Source organism: Onychostoma macrolepis, chromosome 05 (assembly GCF_012432095.1).
Source record: "Onychostoma macrolepis isolate SWU-2019 chromosome 05, ASM1243209v1, whole genome shotgun sequence".
Classification (NCBI taxonomy): Eukaryota; Metazoa; Chordata; class Actinopteri; order Cypriniformes; family Cyprinidae; genus Onychostoma; species Onychostoma macrolepis.
The window spans coordinates 11,529,238-11,547,978 of NC_081159.1; the positions used below are offsets into that span (position 1 = coordinate 11,529,238).

General features: G+C 36.9%; 1 protein-coding gene across 2 annotated transcripts in view; it reads right to left on the reverse strand.

Annotated features, from left to right (window-relative positions):
* The window catches only part of adamts3 (ADAM metallopeptidase with thrombospondin type 1 motif, 3), a 123,239-nt gene that overhangs the window by 79,308 nt on the left and 25,190 nt on the right, over positions 1 to 18,741 (reverse strand). For both annotated transcript variants that reach the window (XM_058777269.1, XM_058777268.1), the window contains one exon: positions 17,309 to 17,465. In XM_058777269.1, the coding sequence (XP_058633252.1) occupies positions 17,309 to 17,465 (157 nt within the window). The remainder of the gene's footprint in view (positions 1 to 17,308; positions 17,466 to 18,741) is intronic.

The window sequence follows — 18,741 nt, forward strand, 5'->3', positions numbered from 1 at the left end:
ATGAGAATTAAAATGTGTGATTTTGTAAGGTTTACTGTGTGGAAAATTTCAATGTATTTATCATTGTAAGGTATTTTTACAATATTGTTGTAGATTTTATTAAAATATCTATTAAAATGTGTCAGTGTTCAGTGTATCATCATATAATGTTTTTATTTAATTTTTTTATAATTTTCTTTTGGGACAACGGGGAATAAACAATTCAGTAATTTTGCTTTAGCTATATAAATTTTCCAATATACATTTTTAGATTAGGTAAAACAAAAAATGTATGCTAGTACTATTTAAAATATTTAATTTGGCCAATAACATGCTTTGGTAGATTTAATGTTTTTTTTTTTTTCAATTGGCTCAACATATTATTTCTCATTGAGCCAATGTTAACAGACTGTTGCCACAATTGAAAAAAATTCAATTTGCAGAAATTCAATTGAGCCAATGGAAAAATTTTGATGTAATCAGTCACTAGAAAATTTAGAGTTAGGGAGGTCTGAAATTTTTTACAGCGTAAAAATTTTTTACAAATCAGTTTTAATTATTATCCCATTCATGTCATCCATGTCAAAATTTCTCTATTATTAATGGTTCTGTAGTACAGAATCAACAGGAACAGAATGCCCGAGGATGTCTATGAATATATAAATAAAGTATATATAAAAATACTGTATGTAATTTATACTCTCAGATGTTACTAAAACACATGCCGCTGGCCAACATACACTAGGCTGGTGAGTTCATTCTGGCTGTTCAATTATTTAAGGCTTTTCAATGGGTGGCAAACCCAGGGCTGTCATGTTTGATAATGAGGTATGATTTGTAGTTTTGGCCTCACAAGTCTCCAGCAGAAAATTTCTCATTTGAAAGCATAATCAATGCACAATAAACAGTCACAGCACAGCCCTACTCTTCAGTGTCACATGATCCTTCAGAAATCATGCATGAACCTGACAGGACAATTGGACAACTAAATCTCACCGCTGTCTCAAAGAACAATATCCTTTACAGTCAAGAGAGGGAAGACGAGAGCACTTTCCTGTCAAGCTGATATATTGTTCTTGTTTATGCTGTATATATAATGCAAAAACTCTTGGTGTCAGTGGGTTCAGCTCTAAAAGGCCTTCTCTCAGCCTTGCACAGGACACCATGAAAGTGAAAGACTGAATGTCTGTAATTCATTCATGAGGATGAAAACCTCATGTGGTGTGATATCCTTCACAAATACCACCCATTACACTTTAATGAGTGCAGGGAGCTCGAAGGATGATGGAACATGTTGTATTTGATTCCTACACAGAGACATTGCGCCTCTTCTATTGCCTGTTACACTTTGTTTTCTAGCATGGAATGGCCCATGTCGATGACCTCTTAACAACCCAGATGTAAACACCCCAGACACACACACATACACAGAAAGAGAGAGAGAAACAAGCCATGAAGTTCTTTCCCAGACAACATTTTGCCTCCCCAAAACAAAAACAGATGTGTCCACATTGACGGAAATGCAGCTAAGGACCTAATAATAAGCCATGGATAAGTTAAGCCAGGTATATTCAAAACTCTTGTTAGAAAGCAAACACTAAAACATTATAAATAAGAAAATGTCACTAGGATCTGCACATGATAAACATTAGTCCATAAAAAAATAAAAATAAAAAAACTGAATAAATATTTAAAACTGTCCATTTACATTTGCAAAGTAAACCAGCTTATAACAGCACAAATGCATAATATTAGTGCCTTGCAGGTGGTTTTTACTCATTTAAAACAGCATAAAAGCCAGAAGCTACATAAGTGGGGCATGAAAAGAAACTCACTGCATAATATATCCACATGAGTATCTCAAGAGGAATACATTCTTGGATGATAGCTCCAGTCACTGGGCATGGTCTCTGCCAGATTTCCCTCTTTTTTTATTTCTGTTAATAAATTACTCATGGAATAAAATACGCAGCAGTTATGACATCATTCTGCAGGCCAAGAATTCTAAGAATTTTGTCTATTTGCCGATGTCTATTTCCAGCAAACCCAGCACAGACAGGAAAAAAAGAAGGGTATTGTGGAACGGTAATACAGCCAGTCCTGTTTAACTGCCAGATGGCATGGTGGAACGGAGACTCACAGAGTAACTTCCCAACTCTAATGACACATTCAAATGATGTAAAAATGCTTTCAAGGTTGTCCTCAACTTGACACTTCAGAGCCAAGACTGGAGAAAAATTATAACATAATTATAACATATATAATTATAATATAATGACTCATGGAATAAATGAATCAACTATTATGACTTCTTTTCTAAAGGGAATATGGAAAGAACAGTGCCTGAATGATTCATTTCACAGAACAATTAATTTGAGAGGCTAATTATGCCAATTCGCTACACATAACACAATATTCTCCTGTTGACAGGCTGGAGTTGAACTTCGAAAAGAAAGAGACTCTGATGGAGAACTGGAGGGCTGCACATACAGTTAGACTGCCCTACAAAGGCAACAGACCTTAACTCGCTAGAGTGTGAAACTGAGAAAAATGACTTTAAAGTTTCTTATTTGTCCAGCCAAATTAATTATAGGTAGGACACTGGAAATTTGGCAATTAGATGTTTTAGTAATGAAAATGATCTACATAAAAAAATTGTGAGCTCAAACTTGATTTTTACCCCTATTTTGAAGTTACTGTAGCCTACTCTGCTTTTGCATTGTCTGCAAAAAGTGAGAAGTCACACTAAGGCAAAAGGCAGTAACTTCCACTTTATCAATATTTGGTTGCTGATCACCATTTACAAAAAATCGAATGATCATGGGCTGTCTCATAGGCTATTGCATATAGTAATGTGACTGTAGTAATTTTTCTTTTTTGACCGTAACAATCAGACTAAAAGTTAAACATGAGTGGATACCGTTTTGCAACCAATTTATTTGCTATGCTCAGTAACGTAAAAGAATGCTAGCGTAACGTAAAAGAAAGCATAATTGCTTTTATATTGACTTGATTGAAATAGCCTAACCTAAAAAACGACTTGTGGATTGAGCTGAACACCAGCAAGCGGGAATAATGCTCATGGCTGCATTTCCCAAAAGCATTGCAAGCCTAAGTTGATCGTAGCTCCATTGGTTTCAATGGGTCAACGATGTACTTAAGCTTAAGATGCTTTTGGGAAACGCAACCCAGAACGATTGTGAATTAAACATCTCCGATGACGGTAGGATATGGATTTAATTGCGAACTGTTAGTACTGATTTTATGATTGATCATGCCACGGCATTCGAGTCCACACACGTCCAACTAGAAGTGACAGCCTGGTGAATTCACGATTACGTATCGCTGCCAAGTTATAGTCTTTAAAGTGCTTTGTTATATGGAGATGTTTGGTAGATCGCAATCTGTCTAATTCGTTTGTCTACACCGTAATTAAAATGAGGCAGACTTTAATGGACAGTAAAAAAAAGAAAAAGGCAGAACACCGTATAACTCCAAGCTGGCACTGTACCTTCATTTTGACGCGCAGTTAAACAAAGGCAAGTTCAAGTCAAGTTGAGCTTTATTGTCATTCCGCTACATGTGGGGGCATACAGTGGAACGAAATGTCGTGCCTCACAGGACCACGGCGCTACATAAATACAGGCATACAACAATGAAGTAAAAACAGTATAAACCTATACACAACTATTCTACTGATAGATTTTGACTATAAATATACTATATATATAGAAAGATTTACCTATACATAAACTAATACAAACTATACAAACTATACGAATGCTTCAGATAAATACTGTACATGTGCAAAGAGAAACATTGTGAGTCAAGCAGCTGGCTGGGGAACAGTGCAAGATGATTTGTAGTGCATGAGCATGTAAACATACGTATATTACTGAGTCTTTTGTGGGATTGTATACACACAGCAGTGTGTGTGAAAAGTGTCTAGTGCGCATAGAAGAGGAGAGTGTGCTACTACAGGTGGTTTGTACAGGCCCACTCACCTGTATGTAGCACACTTCGATTGGGGGGTTGAGATGGTCCATGTTTCAGGGGGTAGGGGGTTTGTGTGGGGTTTCAGAGAGGGGCAGGGTGATTTGAGTTCAGGGCTCTCACAGCCTGGGGGAAAAAGCTGTTAAGCAGTCTGGCAGAGCGGGCTCTGATGCTCGGATGACAGGCAGAACACCGTAACTCAATTTGAGCGTTCCATACAAAGTGAAAGAGCCGTAACTGGTGTTATACGGTGTTCTGCCTTGGTTTCTCTGGGGCTTTGCGAAGTTACGGTTGAGACGACCCATTATTTTCTCTGAAAAACAACGAAATTGACTGAAGATACTTACGCACATGATAAAGGATGTCCTGAATGTCCCAAAAATATCAATAACAAATTTTCAACCAAAATCGAAGTTACGGTCTTTTGCCTTTACACGGCAGAGTACCTCTCCGTCTCTCTGACGAAAAGGTCAAGCTTGGTAGAAAAGGCTCCGTTGGGTTTTCCAATTTTCCAATTTTTCTTGAGAGGATGTACATATTGCTAAATGAGAGCCATGGCTGATATTTATGTGCTTGCCTTTTTTCAAACTTTGCATTAGCCAATTATCAGAATTCATTGTGTGGCTTTTAGTTAAATAAATGTGAGTAGCTCCTCAGCCGAGGAACCCATTTCCCACCATCCAGGGTTGAATTAAACATTAATACCGCATTACAAAAGGAGGATTTAGCCAAGAATAACTGACGGAAGCACGTAATTCTCTCTTTGACTCAGGTGTCAAAATCATTTATAGTAGAAACCTACAGGAAGACTTATGGAAACCAAAATCCAAATTCATTAATTATCTTCATACAATATGATAATAGGAGCAGATATACATTTTCAGTTTCCTGCTTCAACAAAAGCATTAAAAATGAAGTGCCCTAGGCAAGATTATATCCCATTAAACTTGTAGGATATTCAAACCAAACAGTATACATCTGAAGTTTTCAGTGACTTGCCTAAAGGCATGCTGCATTTACACTTGCTAAAGATGTACTTATAAGACCATTAATTACATAAGCCATATTTCTATTATGCAATATATGTGCTATAACTGGCAATACTTGGATCAAAGGGCTCTAGGTTTTCTTAGACATGACATTTGCATCTTAACACACCATAGAGGGCCAGCAAGTGATGCTAGAAGCCCTATTTCATTCAGTGATGGACCACAGTATTTTATTGACAGCTTTATCTCATCCCTTTGGTTGTCCATTTTTGTTCTGGCTAATTTATAAGAGAAAAAGACAGGAATCATTTGTAAGGGTTCATTTTCAGTGGCTAGAGCATTAGATAAGTGAGAACATCAAAAGTCCCCTCACTTGCTTCTGAATAAAAAGGCTAAAAGCCTAAAAAATTGGTTCCTTCCTCGTGAATATAAGAATTTGTTTAATAACAAGACGTTGCTTTTATCATCTAAAAAAATTTCAATAGCGTCATGATGAAATCTCTGGCAACTGCACATGGGTGGCTAAAGACTGCTAATCAGCTAAACTACAAAGTGTTTTCTAAGATGACGCCAGATGTCTCCAGACTAATGCAAATATCATCTCCTATGACTTTGTTTATACCAATTAACACTCTAAGAACTTCCTACTCAGAATTGCTGGTGCGAATCTGACTTGCTTGTGTGTTTTCATGTGTCAGCGGTGGGTTTTTATTGCGATCATGTGGGCTGGGAAAGAGGCTAGCTTTCTATTTAGTCCAGTGAAAAGGCACTTTAAAGCCTTTTATTTCAGATGTGGGAAAATTTTTATGTTGACGTCTTTGACAGCACAATGGAAGAGGAGGGAACTTTGGAATGGCTCTGAGGGATGTCATTACTCACAATTTAGCCCCTAGTGTTCACTGCTTAACCACATAGCTTTACTCTGCTGATCCCTAATGTGTCAGAAAAGCCAACTATCCTTGTTTGTGTAGATTTCACTAAGTGAATTCAAGGTCTAAAGCACTGGAGACAACACACTCAATTTGCTACCATGTTTGAATTTTGACCACAATATGTACAACTGTAATTGCTTTTTTACCGTAACATATGATAATCATCAGCTGCCATTTACATTTAATATGGCTAAAGTTAAAGGAATAGTTCACACATAAATCATAAAGGTTTTAAACAACATAAGGGTGAGTGAGGTGACAGAATTCAAATTTTTGGTTGAAATTTACATTTAGAAGCTTTAAAGCTTCTGTTATCAGATAAGTATTTAGTTTTTGACGGTCAAAATCTCAGTGCATCCTCACACAGCACAGCAATGAAGAAAGGACAATAAAATCAATTAAGTCCTGATCTGAAGAGTTTAAACTGCAAAAAGGAAAACTGTTGTACTACCACTGATAAGCGGATTAATGTTGACAAAATGTCTCAATCTTCAGTTGTCCTCAGATAACTCTCTTTATCTCACTATGTCGGTCTCACCTTTTAAAGTTGGCTTGACATTTTCTTACATCATACACTTGTGCATTGTAGAGGGATTATGTGTCTAAGTGGCTGCTTTCATTTCCCTCAGCTGTTTGTATTAAAGGCTACCCCCAGTTCCTTCAAGCTCAGCATGCTCCATTTCAAACACAAACCGTTTTCCATTCACCAAATCTGGATCTGCCCCTTGAGATGCTGTCAGGTCAGAGACAAAAGCCAAAAGCGCTACACCTCTACACTTTCCAGACCAAATCCGACAGGGATTCTCAGAGGTAGCGCAGTCTCTTTGTCTCTTCCTTCGTACTTGATCTAACATGTTTAATTTGAAAGCCTAGCAACTGCAGCATGCTAATAGACGCCTTACCCAGCACGGTATGCCAAGGCTGTCGACCACCGTAATTGTTATTCCTTTTGGTTAAACTCATCTCTCCAGGGGCTGGCGCCAATCTTTACAGCCAGTGACAAATCACCTGAAGAGTAACCGAAACATGCACTGCAACCAAGACAAAGTAGGTGTCCAGCAGCCTGGCCTGCAATTTAAACTAAATGGGTTCATCAATGTCCTGATGTTATCTGTTCCCGCAGACCTCATGACCTTTCAGATAGATGACTCAGAGTCTTTGGAGGGAGACTGAATCTAGATTATGTTGGCAATTTCAGATTTATTATCGAGAGCAAGAACTCTGGCAAGTCTGTTATAATCTCACAGCTGTGCTTCACATTGTTGCAGTGTCATTAAGGAGCCTTTCTGTCATCCATTACAGCCACTGCACAGACACGTTGATAAAACCATGCGGTAACCATGCTAAGTAGATAATGGAGTTGTTCCACCCGCTTTTAATACACTCCTCGACATGCTGGAATTTATCTGCATGAAAGCAAAAATCATTTAGAGACTCTTTCTGTTCTGTGGACTTGAGGAATTACTATTATTTATACCCAAAACTGTGTTTGTATAGTACGGCTCAGATAAGAAGTATCGTTCGGGTGATTTTCTTCTTTAGCTTGTGTAATAAAGCATGTTTAAAGAAGAGCTCAACATCACAGAATGAGTTTGATTGAATAAAACAGCATGGCCTGAATTATGTACACTGAGAGAGGGACGCCCTGTTGCTAATCTCATTATGGACTATAATGTGTAGGCAGAGGTGAGCACGATATAAAATTCTAATCTGGCTCTCAAACACCTGGAAATGAATGCCAATTTACAATTAGATTAACGTTGCCATCATCTAACACTCAAAGTTCATCTGTAAAAACCTGTGCAACCAAAAATGAGCGAATTTTTTATTTTATTTTTTTGTCTTTAGCCTGATTTGGACTGTAATTGTTTCTTGGGCATAAGCGTTTTTCAACATTTACAAGGGGTTAGTCGGTGAGTTTAAAAATTCCCTGTCAAAATACCTACTGTTTTTTGACAAACACCAAGGTCGTGTGGTAATTTCATTGTCATCTGGATCCACATCTCTGAGAAGAAATTCATTCAAAATTCACTGCTGAAAACTGTACGGTAACAAAAAAACAAAAACAAATGAAATGCTGGAAAGTATTTACAAGAACAATATTTCATAAATGCTCCACCACAGTGAGTGAGAGTTGTTAAGAACAAAAAGAAGAAAGAGAAGAAAAGCATTTAAACATTTAAAATAAGTCATTATTATGCCAGCAATAGGTATGCAATACAATTTTAAAATACACATGTGGTCAGAATTGTTGGTACCCTTGGTAAATATGATCAAAGAAGGCTGTGGAAATAAATCTGCATTGTTAATGCTTTTGATCTGTTATTTAAAAAAATCACAAAAATCTAACCTTTCATTGGAGAATAAGAATTTAAAATGCGAGTAAATATCATTATGAAATAAATGTTTTCTCCTATAATGCCTGATGAGGTTGACAAGATGACAAGAGATCAGAGACCATTCCTTCATCCAGAATCACGCCAGACCCTTTAGATTCCCAGCTCCATGTTGGTGCTTCTTCTCTTCAGTTCACCACTCATTTTCTATAGGGTTCAAGTCAGGGAACTGAAATGGCCATAGCAGAAGCTTGGTTTTGTGCTCAGTGACCCATTTTTGTGTTGTTTTTAAGGTTTGTTTTTGAATTATTGTACGGTTGGAAGATCCAAACATGGCCCATTATAAGATTTCTAACAGAGTCAGTCACTTTTAGATTTTTTATCTGTTGGTATTTGATAGAATCAGTGATGCCATGTGTCTAAACAAGATGTCCAGGACCTCCAGCAGAAATATAGGCCCACAACATTAAAAATACAGCAGTGTATTTCATTGTACACATGGGGTACTTTTTATCCCTGTGTGCACCAAACCCATCTTGAGTGCTAAAAAGCTACATTTTTAGTTACATCTGACCATAGAAGCCAGTTCCATTTGAAGTTCCAGTCGTGTCTGATAACTGAATATGCTGGAGATTGTTTTTTGGTGAAAGGATTTTCTTTTCTTGATTTTTTTCTTGAAGCCCTCCCAAACAACATGAGGTGATGCAGGTGCTGTTTGACTTTTTTATTTAAAGGTTTTCTCACCCCGAGACTCAACTATTTTCTACAATTCTCCAGCTGTGGTCCTTGGAGAGTCTTTAGCCACTCAAACTCTCCTTCTCATCATGCATTAGGACGATATAGACACACGTCCTCTTCCAGGCAGATTTGTAACATTTTCTGTTGATTGGAAATTCTTAATTATTGCCCTGATGGTGGAAATGGGAATTTTCACTGATCTAGCTCTTTTCTTAAAGTCACTTTCTAATTTGTGAAGCTCAATTATCTTTTGCTGCACATCAGAAATATATTCTTTGTTTTTTCTCATTGTGATGGATGATTAAGGGAATTTGGGCTTTGTTTTCCCTCCTATTTATATTTCTGTGAAACAGGAAGCCATGGCTGGATAATTTCATGTTCATAATCCCCCTGGAATGCTCAAAATTGTAAATATGAATGGGAATATACAGTACTTCAGAGATATTTTACTTACAAGAATTTCTAGGGGTACCAGTAATTGTGTCCAACATGTATTTGAGAAAAAACATTTATTTCATAATGATATTTCCCCCATTTTAAATTCTTATTCTCCAATGAAAGCTTAGATTTTTGTGATTTTTTAAAATAAAATATCAAAAGAATTAATAATGCACATTTATTTTCACAGCCTTCTTTGATCATATTTACCAAGGGTACCAACAATTCTGACCACGTGTGTATGTATACAGTATATAGGCCTGTTTATATAGGCCTATAATTACATAAAAATATAAACCAATCAGCTTTGTTTATCTTATGTAAATAAGAGGTTGCATTAACTTAATTCTGCCAATCTCCACATTTTTAATGACAACCATCATTTTGAGAGATAAAATACAAGACAATTTAATGATAAAATGCAACCATTTCAAACAGTGCATCTATTTTCCATTTTTTTAAACAGGAGATATAATAATCAAATAATAAATAGTATATTATTAAATATTAATTTATTATTCCAATTATTATTCCAATTTATTCGTATTATTACTTAGATGCCAGATATATTATGTATTTTTTTAAGCTATGACTCTGGATAATTGATTTTTTGAATAGAGATCACGGTTCTCCCATGATTCTGAAAACAAACAACAAAACAATTGAAAGTGTCCAAAGCACGGCTTATAACAAAGCAAAAGAGATTTAAATATTCAAATCACAAATAATACTGATGAAGAACAGGTTGAATGTTAATCCCACTTCTGTTAGAATAAAAATATAAACTATGATAACGGAAAAACTATTCATTAGTATGCACTGATTAATCTCATGTAGTAGCAAAAAAACAAACAAAAAAAAAACGAGTCTACAGACCTGACTAAATATCTGTTTTTCACATTGTTGTGTTAGTGTGCAACAAACCCACTTATATCTAAGCACTATGCATACACTTTTATCTAAAGCACTCTACATTACAATCAAGATATACAGAATCAAACCCATGACCTTGGTGTTGGCGTCACTATGCTATACTGTTTGAGGTACAGGAAAGACACTTGCAAATGTTACCTGATCGATGCTTTGGTCTTTTCTTAGAGCTCTAGACACGTTCACTGAAGGAAGGAGAACTTCTCTTTTAGTCAGGAGGGCGAGCAGAAGCCCTGACCTGTGTACCACGGAACGCATGGCTGGAAACAGCATCATAATGCTAAGTATCACAGCAGCTTTCTCTCCTCTATTAGACAACACAGCTTGCTACGAGGCCACAATTCGAATTGTGATGTTTTTGAAAGACAGCTGAATGCGGGCACGCAATTGAGTCTATAACATCCTTGGATGAATTGGACAGAGTTACTCATAGATCCTTGAATTTCTGATGTCCATGAGACCAAACCCCATAAAGAGGATACTATGCTGAAAATGCAGCTATGCCCATACCACAGGCAAAAACCACACTGCTGACTGAGCTTTAAAAAATTGCTGTTCATTTCCTCACCCTTAGGCCATCGAAGATGTAGGTGACCTTTTTCTTCAGTAGAGCAGTAAAGAAGAATTTTAGCTGAAGCTGTGGCCCTTGGTAATTTATAACATGCAAGCCAACAGCTACTGTCACTTTAGAGACAAAAAAAAGCATATACTGTAAAGGAAAGACAAAATTAATACATGTTGCTTCTGACAATATATTGAGGTAAAGTAAAATTATCAGCCTGTGCAAGAAACTGAACATTATTTACAACATTAAACTGGAAAATATGATTATTTTTTGCGAACTGGTTCTTTTGGGCAGTTAGTTTCAATAAACTCGTTCAAAAAAACAATTCACAAGTTTGTTTACCTAATTAAAAAAATGACGTAACTTATACGCAATTATATTATTAAAGCACCCAATAATGATGTGAAATGCAAAATGTTTTACATGTCTAAAGCATATAAAGTGAATAAATTGGTCTTCATTAGCTCACATTTTTACATAAACAATGAGAAACCCTAAAAACTTTCAGTTACACTTTAGAATAGGGAACATTTATTCACTATTAACTTATTTGCTGCTTATTAATAGTTAGTAAGGTAGTTAAGTTTAGGTATTGGGTAGGATTAGGGATGTAGAATAAGGTCATGTATAATAAGGCATTAATATGTGCTTAATTACTACTAATAAATGGCTAATATTCTAGTAATATGCATGCTAATAAGCAACTAATTAAGATACCCTAAAATAAAGTGTTACCAAACTTTAATTTAGCCCCTTCAAGTGCTCGCTTTATGTATCCGCTTATTGCCGGCTTATCTGTCTTCAATTTTTGCGTATTTTTGGTTAAGCAAATTCTGCCCAAGCCGTCAAATTGACATCATCAGAGAAGGAGTGCCATTCCGGAGTGGAAGCAAAAGATCAGATTTTGATTAAAGGTTACCAAGACAAACAATTTTTTTCAGAGGATTAACTTGCACGAATTAATTGTTCACCTTAAGACTAACAATGTGCACTCACAAAAATAAATATTGTAAATTTTGATTTCATGCGGACCCCTATTATGGATTTTTGAAAATTACCTTTCATGCAGTGTTTAACACAGCTCTAAGTGAATGAAAAGTTCCTGCCAAGTTTTAAATCTGAAAGTGCACCGTGTATAAAGAGTCGACTCTGAATCATTTAAACGAGCCATTTTTGAAACAAGCCGTTTCTTGTTGACCCACTTGTTGCGCGTGCATACCTGGGAAAACTTGATTTTCGTGTTGGTCTGAATAAAAATGCAAATTCATTCTAGGTGCTTTTTGGGGCGGTAAATATAACTGTTTCCACTGTAACGGCTGTACACAAAGCAGCACTGCGCTCACAAACGCTGCTTTATCAGGTATTACAGGCATGATGAAATGAAAATGAGATTGGCCAATCGGATCAATCACCGCAAATTAGCGTCACACAAAGGAGGGGTTTGGAAAAATTAATAGTTGAGCAAATCGTTTGGGAGTCGTTGAGCAAATAAGGTAAAAATAAATGCATATTACAAGACAATGAAATTGTTTTTTGACCTAGCATGCATGTCAACCTGTTGTTGGGGACTCCCAAAACCAAAATATGAACCTTTCATCACCCATAATAGGAGCACTTTAAGGCAGATGTCACTCGCTGGCCATCTTGGAAACGCCTCACGGGCAAGTGTATCTTCTAACTCTTTGAATGGGGAAACAACAAATTCTCCAAAACTGTTCACCAAGCTTACGATTAAATCTCAAATTTGAAATCACCAATGAAATCTGACAACATCTGTATCATAAATGTTGTTTATGTTGCTTGAATAGCATTTTTTATTTTTTTTTTAAAGATTATTTTTTACCAGCTAGTGTGCATTGGAAAAGTGCACTTTAAATACCCGGATGGTGCACTTAAATAACCAAAAAAAACTCAACTGTCGCAGCTTTAATTACGTCGCGAAGGGGGTGGGGCTATCAGACTCCGATTATTAATGACAAAATAACCCTATATAATTCATACACTACATGGTTGAGTGCATAAGTACACAGTGTATAAGTGCATAGTGTATAGTGTGTCATTTGGGACACAGCTCTAGGCACCCGTCTCAGAATGCTGACTGTTTCTATAGCAACCGGGACTTCTAACGGCAGCTGCAGTGATGCACTGACTTTATCGATTAGGGGTTGGCTCTTTTTCTCAGTAGGCAGGGCTTCTTTCATAGAGTGGCCATACTGAGTGTTGCATTTTTCCCCATTCAAAACTTTACGAGTGACTCATCTTGGGTATTCTACTTTTTGTTCCAAACTAGCATCATAGGATCATATATGCCGGTATTTTGGTTCATTTTGAGTCAGAATGACTGTCAGGCACATCTGAAAGTAAGATTTGATTGAGCCACAAACTGAACAAGACAGTTCAGTCCGATTTGGTGAACTGGTTTATCCAGGTCAGTAAAAAAAAAAAAAAAAAAAAAATTTTTAAATAGGGCTGGGGTTTTTAACGCGTTAATTAGAGTAATTAATTACGGTCAAAAATAACTCGTTAAAATTATTAATACATTTAACGCATACAGTTGATTGATGACAAATAACCAATATGAGGCAGGGCAACAACTCACTGCATGAAAGAGCTTAGAGAACGTGGTTAGAAAGTCGCTACAATTCAAGATATTGAAACTGTTTGAGTTTTTGTCTCATATTTACATTGTATCATGGCCGCGGGAACTAGGGGTGCTGAGGGTGCTGCAGCACCCCCCGCCGCAGGGCCGGGTCTGAGATTTTCCTTTTGCCCCTCGATCATCCCCAAGATACTTATTTTTTGTGATTATTTATTAAACTGACCAGAAATATATAGCCTAGTGTGGTTGTATTTTTCTTGGTTGTATTCGTCCCTACATCTCCCCCTCACACTGACAGAAATTCATGTGAATGTTCACGCGATATTACCGTAATTTTACATTCCGACTTGTAAAAACCATTCACGTCCTCGTCCTTTTTATGAGCTGTTTTACAAAGCTTTCTCGCTTCTCAAGACGGCCACCGTCAACGAACACTGCTCTTTTATTGCGCTCTAGTCTCTGGTCAAACGCGCTCAAACCACTGTAGTCTAATCTGTAGCCTAATGTAATCTATTAACTATGCACATCATAACGTTTTAGGAAAGTAGGCTATCCATATTATGACAAAATATTTTAATAAGACTGAATTTGAATTTAAGCTGATCACTTTTAATGCACGTCCACTATTATTCAAACAATGGCCAAATTATACAGCGAACAAAGAACATTTACATTATCAAAGAATATTACTGAAGCGTGAGTGTAAGCACTCTAAAAAAATATAAGCTATAATCAGTGTGTCATGGTGCACACAGCAGGGAGGAACGAGGAACACGCAGATGAGGATAAACTTCAAAATAATAGTCTTTAATGACGACATCAGGGCAAGACAAGGCAAGGTTAACACAGACAGGAACGCTGGGGAATAACGAGTAGACCAGACGAAAACTAACTAAACAGGCAGGAACTAAATACACATGACAATTACTGATAATGACTAAAACACAGCTGGACAAGACTTAACTAATAATCACACTTAACAAGGACAGGAACATGACCAAATAAGGAAATAAGAGGCAGGAACACATGACACACACGACAAGAGGACTGACACAGTGATGTTGTCTGCAGTGTATGATGAATTAATCTCTTACATCGCACGTAGGTAGGCTACATCTGCACTTTGTTGTTTCTGAAGAGAGAATTCGATAAAGTGCATTGATCAAAACTTGAGCAGCGATGTTAATATTTAATAAAATCCCCTTAAATAATAGAAATATTAAAGAAAAAATTGTTGAACTAAAATCACAAAAGCACAAATATATATTGTTTTGCATATAGGCTAAATCTTCATTTGTATGTTAATCTATAAGAGTTTGAGCTGTTTATAGGATTTTGTCAAAAATCCCCCACCGTGGCCCCACCCTGCCACATCAAGCCTCGCCCCCCAGCATCCCCCAGACAAAATATGTTCCCGCAGCTATGCATCGTATAGTTAACCAATATCATAAGCAATAAGCAATACCACACGAGTGCAAATGTGATACTGATCTTATACAACAGTTCAATAAATAAGAAGTTAATATTGTGTTATTTTAGACACAATGTTGTCTGTTTTTCTCAGTTTTGCCAACGAAAATATAAAGACAAAGCAGAACTGTTCATCTCCGAGTAACATGCAGCTGCATTTCATTTCTTAATCCACGTTTTGAATGAACTGGGTGAACCATTAAGTTTGTTGGATTTGAAGCGGCACCGCACAGACCGATCAGTTTATGACATCAAAAGTACTGCGAGAGCGGTACTTTGATGTCACACACCGATCGATCTGATGGTGATGATCTGCTTCAAGTTGAACAAGCCTAATGATTCAATGGACCATTCATAAAGAGAACCATTTACTACACTCCTGAATGAATTAGCCATTTGAACGAATCAAATTAATAAATAAATGACTCAACAACATTTACCACCACCTACTGGCAGTTTTAGTTTATTATTTAGAGTATCATTTCATTAAATAAATAATTTAATATTTCCATAGTAATAATAATAATAAAAATTATTAAAGGTATAGTTCACCCACCCAAAAATGAAAATGTTGTCTTCATTTACTCACCCTCATGGTCCAAAAGAGTATATGTAATAAATTATATGTTAAATCAAACAATATATTTCTTGCTGAAGCTACTTTTTGTAATGTCTGTTTGATGTTTTACACAACAATGACTTGAATTTGATGTGCGATTAATTATATTAATTAGTCGCCACATCATGTAATTAATTAGATTACAAATTTTAATCGCATACCAGCCCTAGTTTTAAAAGAACGATTTGTTTGCAAACCAGACACCTCTCCGTTTGGCTTAGGCTATGGATTACAGGTTGTTGTAAATAATTTCCGTTTCTTGCACAGACCAATCGTTTCGCTTCGTAAGACCTCAGGAGTATTGTATCATCAGGTATCATCAGGAGTATTGTCTGTGTCTTGCCTGTTTATGCTTTTTTGACTCTCAAAGTGATGGTAGCCATTGATTTGCCATTGATTTGCTTTTTTATGAATCAGCATGGTCCACGGTTTCAGCTTAAAATATTCTTTACTGCTCTACTGAAGAAAAAAAGTCTTGAAAACAACTTCTTGAAAAGCCTGAGGTTGAGTAAATAAACAGCAAATTTACATTTTTGGGTGAACTATCCCTTTAATACCCTTAGAGCGGTTTGTCTGCATAAATGGGTCATAAGTAATTTTTGGAATTCACATACAGCTGAACATTGTCAGGCTTTACAAGTAGTAAGTGAACATTTGCAATAGGCTTGATAATGGCAATAAATTTAAGGTCCACTGGCCAAATAGAGAAAACCTTTCCTCATCTTATCTAAGCAACAGGAGCGAGAGCGTAATCATCTCTGCTTACGGCATGTTTCCCACCTGGGACAATGGAATGCCATCACATCGCCATGGCAACCGGTACTGCCACACAAGCACTTGACTCTTTAGAAGCAACTGAATTGAGAGGAAAGCTCAAAAGGTCGCGATCGCACAAAGGGCTCGACTTCCCGGAGCTTCCCACTGTTCGAAAGTGATTATAAAATTACTTAAAAAAAAAAAAAAAACGTTGGCTGAGATTTGAAAGTGCTGTCAGTCATTCACAAGCCCCAATGGTAGTTTGTAAAAAGGTTTGTGTGATCTGGTTGAGAAGATGCTGTTCAGTAATAATGGGCATGCCCACCTACAAAGAATGTCTGACTTTAGACTCTCTAGCATGCTTTAGTAAGCTGTACATTTCTAACAAAAGGCAATATAAAACCACTTTTCAAAACATGATAAAGGAATTTATCTGCTCCAAACAAACACTTTCCTATCTCTACTATTCATTTCAAAGCAACAAAAAAGCACAAGTGCTTTTAAGTTAATTTCGGGTCAGGTAGTACTCATCTGATAGAGGACAAAATTATGTTACTAGTTTTTAAAGAACTGATCAACAATTCAGCTAGGCATTTATATTTTTATACAACAGTTACAACCGTCATGCAATATTCTACCAGTATCATAATATATACTGTATAGTGTATTGTAAATAAATATAAATTAATAAATTGGGAAGGTGAAAAAAAAAAAAGACATTTTATGTCAAAAAGGTTGCTGACCCCTGAGGCCTTCATTACAATGTTGACTGTTAATTAAATTTAGCAATCATCAATCAACAGCAACAATGGTTCAGTGGTTCCTTGTCTGACAAATTAAACATTATTAAATGATTTACAACAGAAGCCTGTGAAAAATCCTAAGCCTAGGGCAAACGCAGGAAATGGAACAAGGCTAGATTGAACAGATGCACAAAAGTCTTCAATAATCCAGTGGTACGTACCGATTGGCTGGTAATCCAAAGAGATATCTGAAGGCGCTTTCAATACTGCAGACCTTCGGTACACCACATGCACTCTTCCCCTCTCCTCGTGTTCCTGTGTTCCTCGCTCCAGAGGCTCAATGAAGTACTCATCGGAATCAGTTCGAATCATACCAGCCTTGGAAAAACAAAAATAAGAAGTTACAACGCTGAAAGTTCAATGCAAACAAAGATATTGTTTATGGCAGTTTAATACCTACAGTTATGGCTGGTAGGGACTACAACGAGCTATTTCCCGGGATGGCGACATCACATACCCTGAAAGTTACATATACGCCGCCCCCAGGACACGCAACAAAGAGGGCGAGGCCATGTTGCGTTGTAAGAGTTGTTGCCATGCCGTCAAAACTAGGGGTGCACGAAAAAATCTATTCATATATGAATCACGATTCTGTCTTCTCACGATTCTAATGGATTCACAATAGGGCTGTGCAATTCATCGCATGCGATTGTCATGTGCATCTCGTCAGTAAAGCCGGTTCTGTGATTAGTAGTAAATCTCCATCACGTGCTTTCATATGGAACGACATTTAATACACAGAGACGTAGTACCACTAATACTGTGTAGTATACTGTGATTACTGTGACTACATAGTACTGTGATTACTACTAATCACAGAACCGGCTTTACTGACGAGATGCGCATGACAATCGCATGCGATTAATTGCACAGCCCTAATTCACAAGTTTCAAAATCAATGTTCTAATCCTGTTCCTTGCGTCACCCCGGTCTGCACACGCTCTGCTCTGCATCTGCATCTCTCTCTCTCATTCAGATCATCAACTCGTCAGTTCCATCAATTAACTGTGTTCCAATTATACACTTTATGTATATAGACAGACAGATATTTTTCACACAGAAGCGTTAAACATGGTTGTCATGGTAGCGAGCAATACTTGCTGGCAAACACTTCTTACTGTAACAAAAATGCTACAACGCAATCATGTATTCTGCTTTATTAAAGCTTTAATCAGGATAAAACCATATATTAGAAGCTAACATAAGCAGTAGCAATTACAAATAACTGCATATTTAAAAGCATGAAACAACAACAAACAAACAAAAAACATACCCTTCTGAAACGCCCTGTAAGAGCCGTGCTTGCACAGGTTCTGCGTGCTCCTCTTCACTAATATTCTCTGGGTCTCAATCAGGCTCAAATTGATAAGCAATATCGACAACGCTATTGTTTACAATACAACTGGAGTGCATGCCACTGAGGTGAGGGTCTTGACATTTCTGCATGCACACTAGGCGGTTTTGCAAATCACAACAAACTTGGCCAGCTAACCAATCTGAGCCCATTGCGTATTTCTGAGGAAGGGGCTTTATAAAACCAAGAAATTATCAGAGAGTTCATAGGAGAAGGGACAGAGAGGTGTAAACTAAAGAT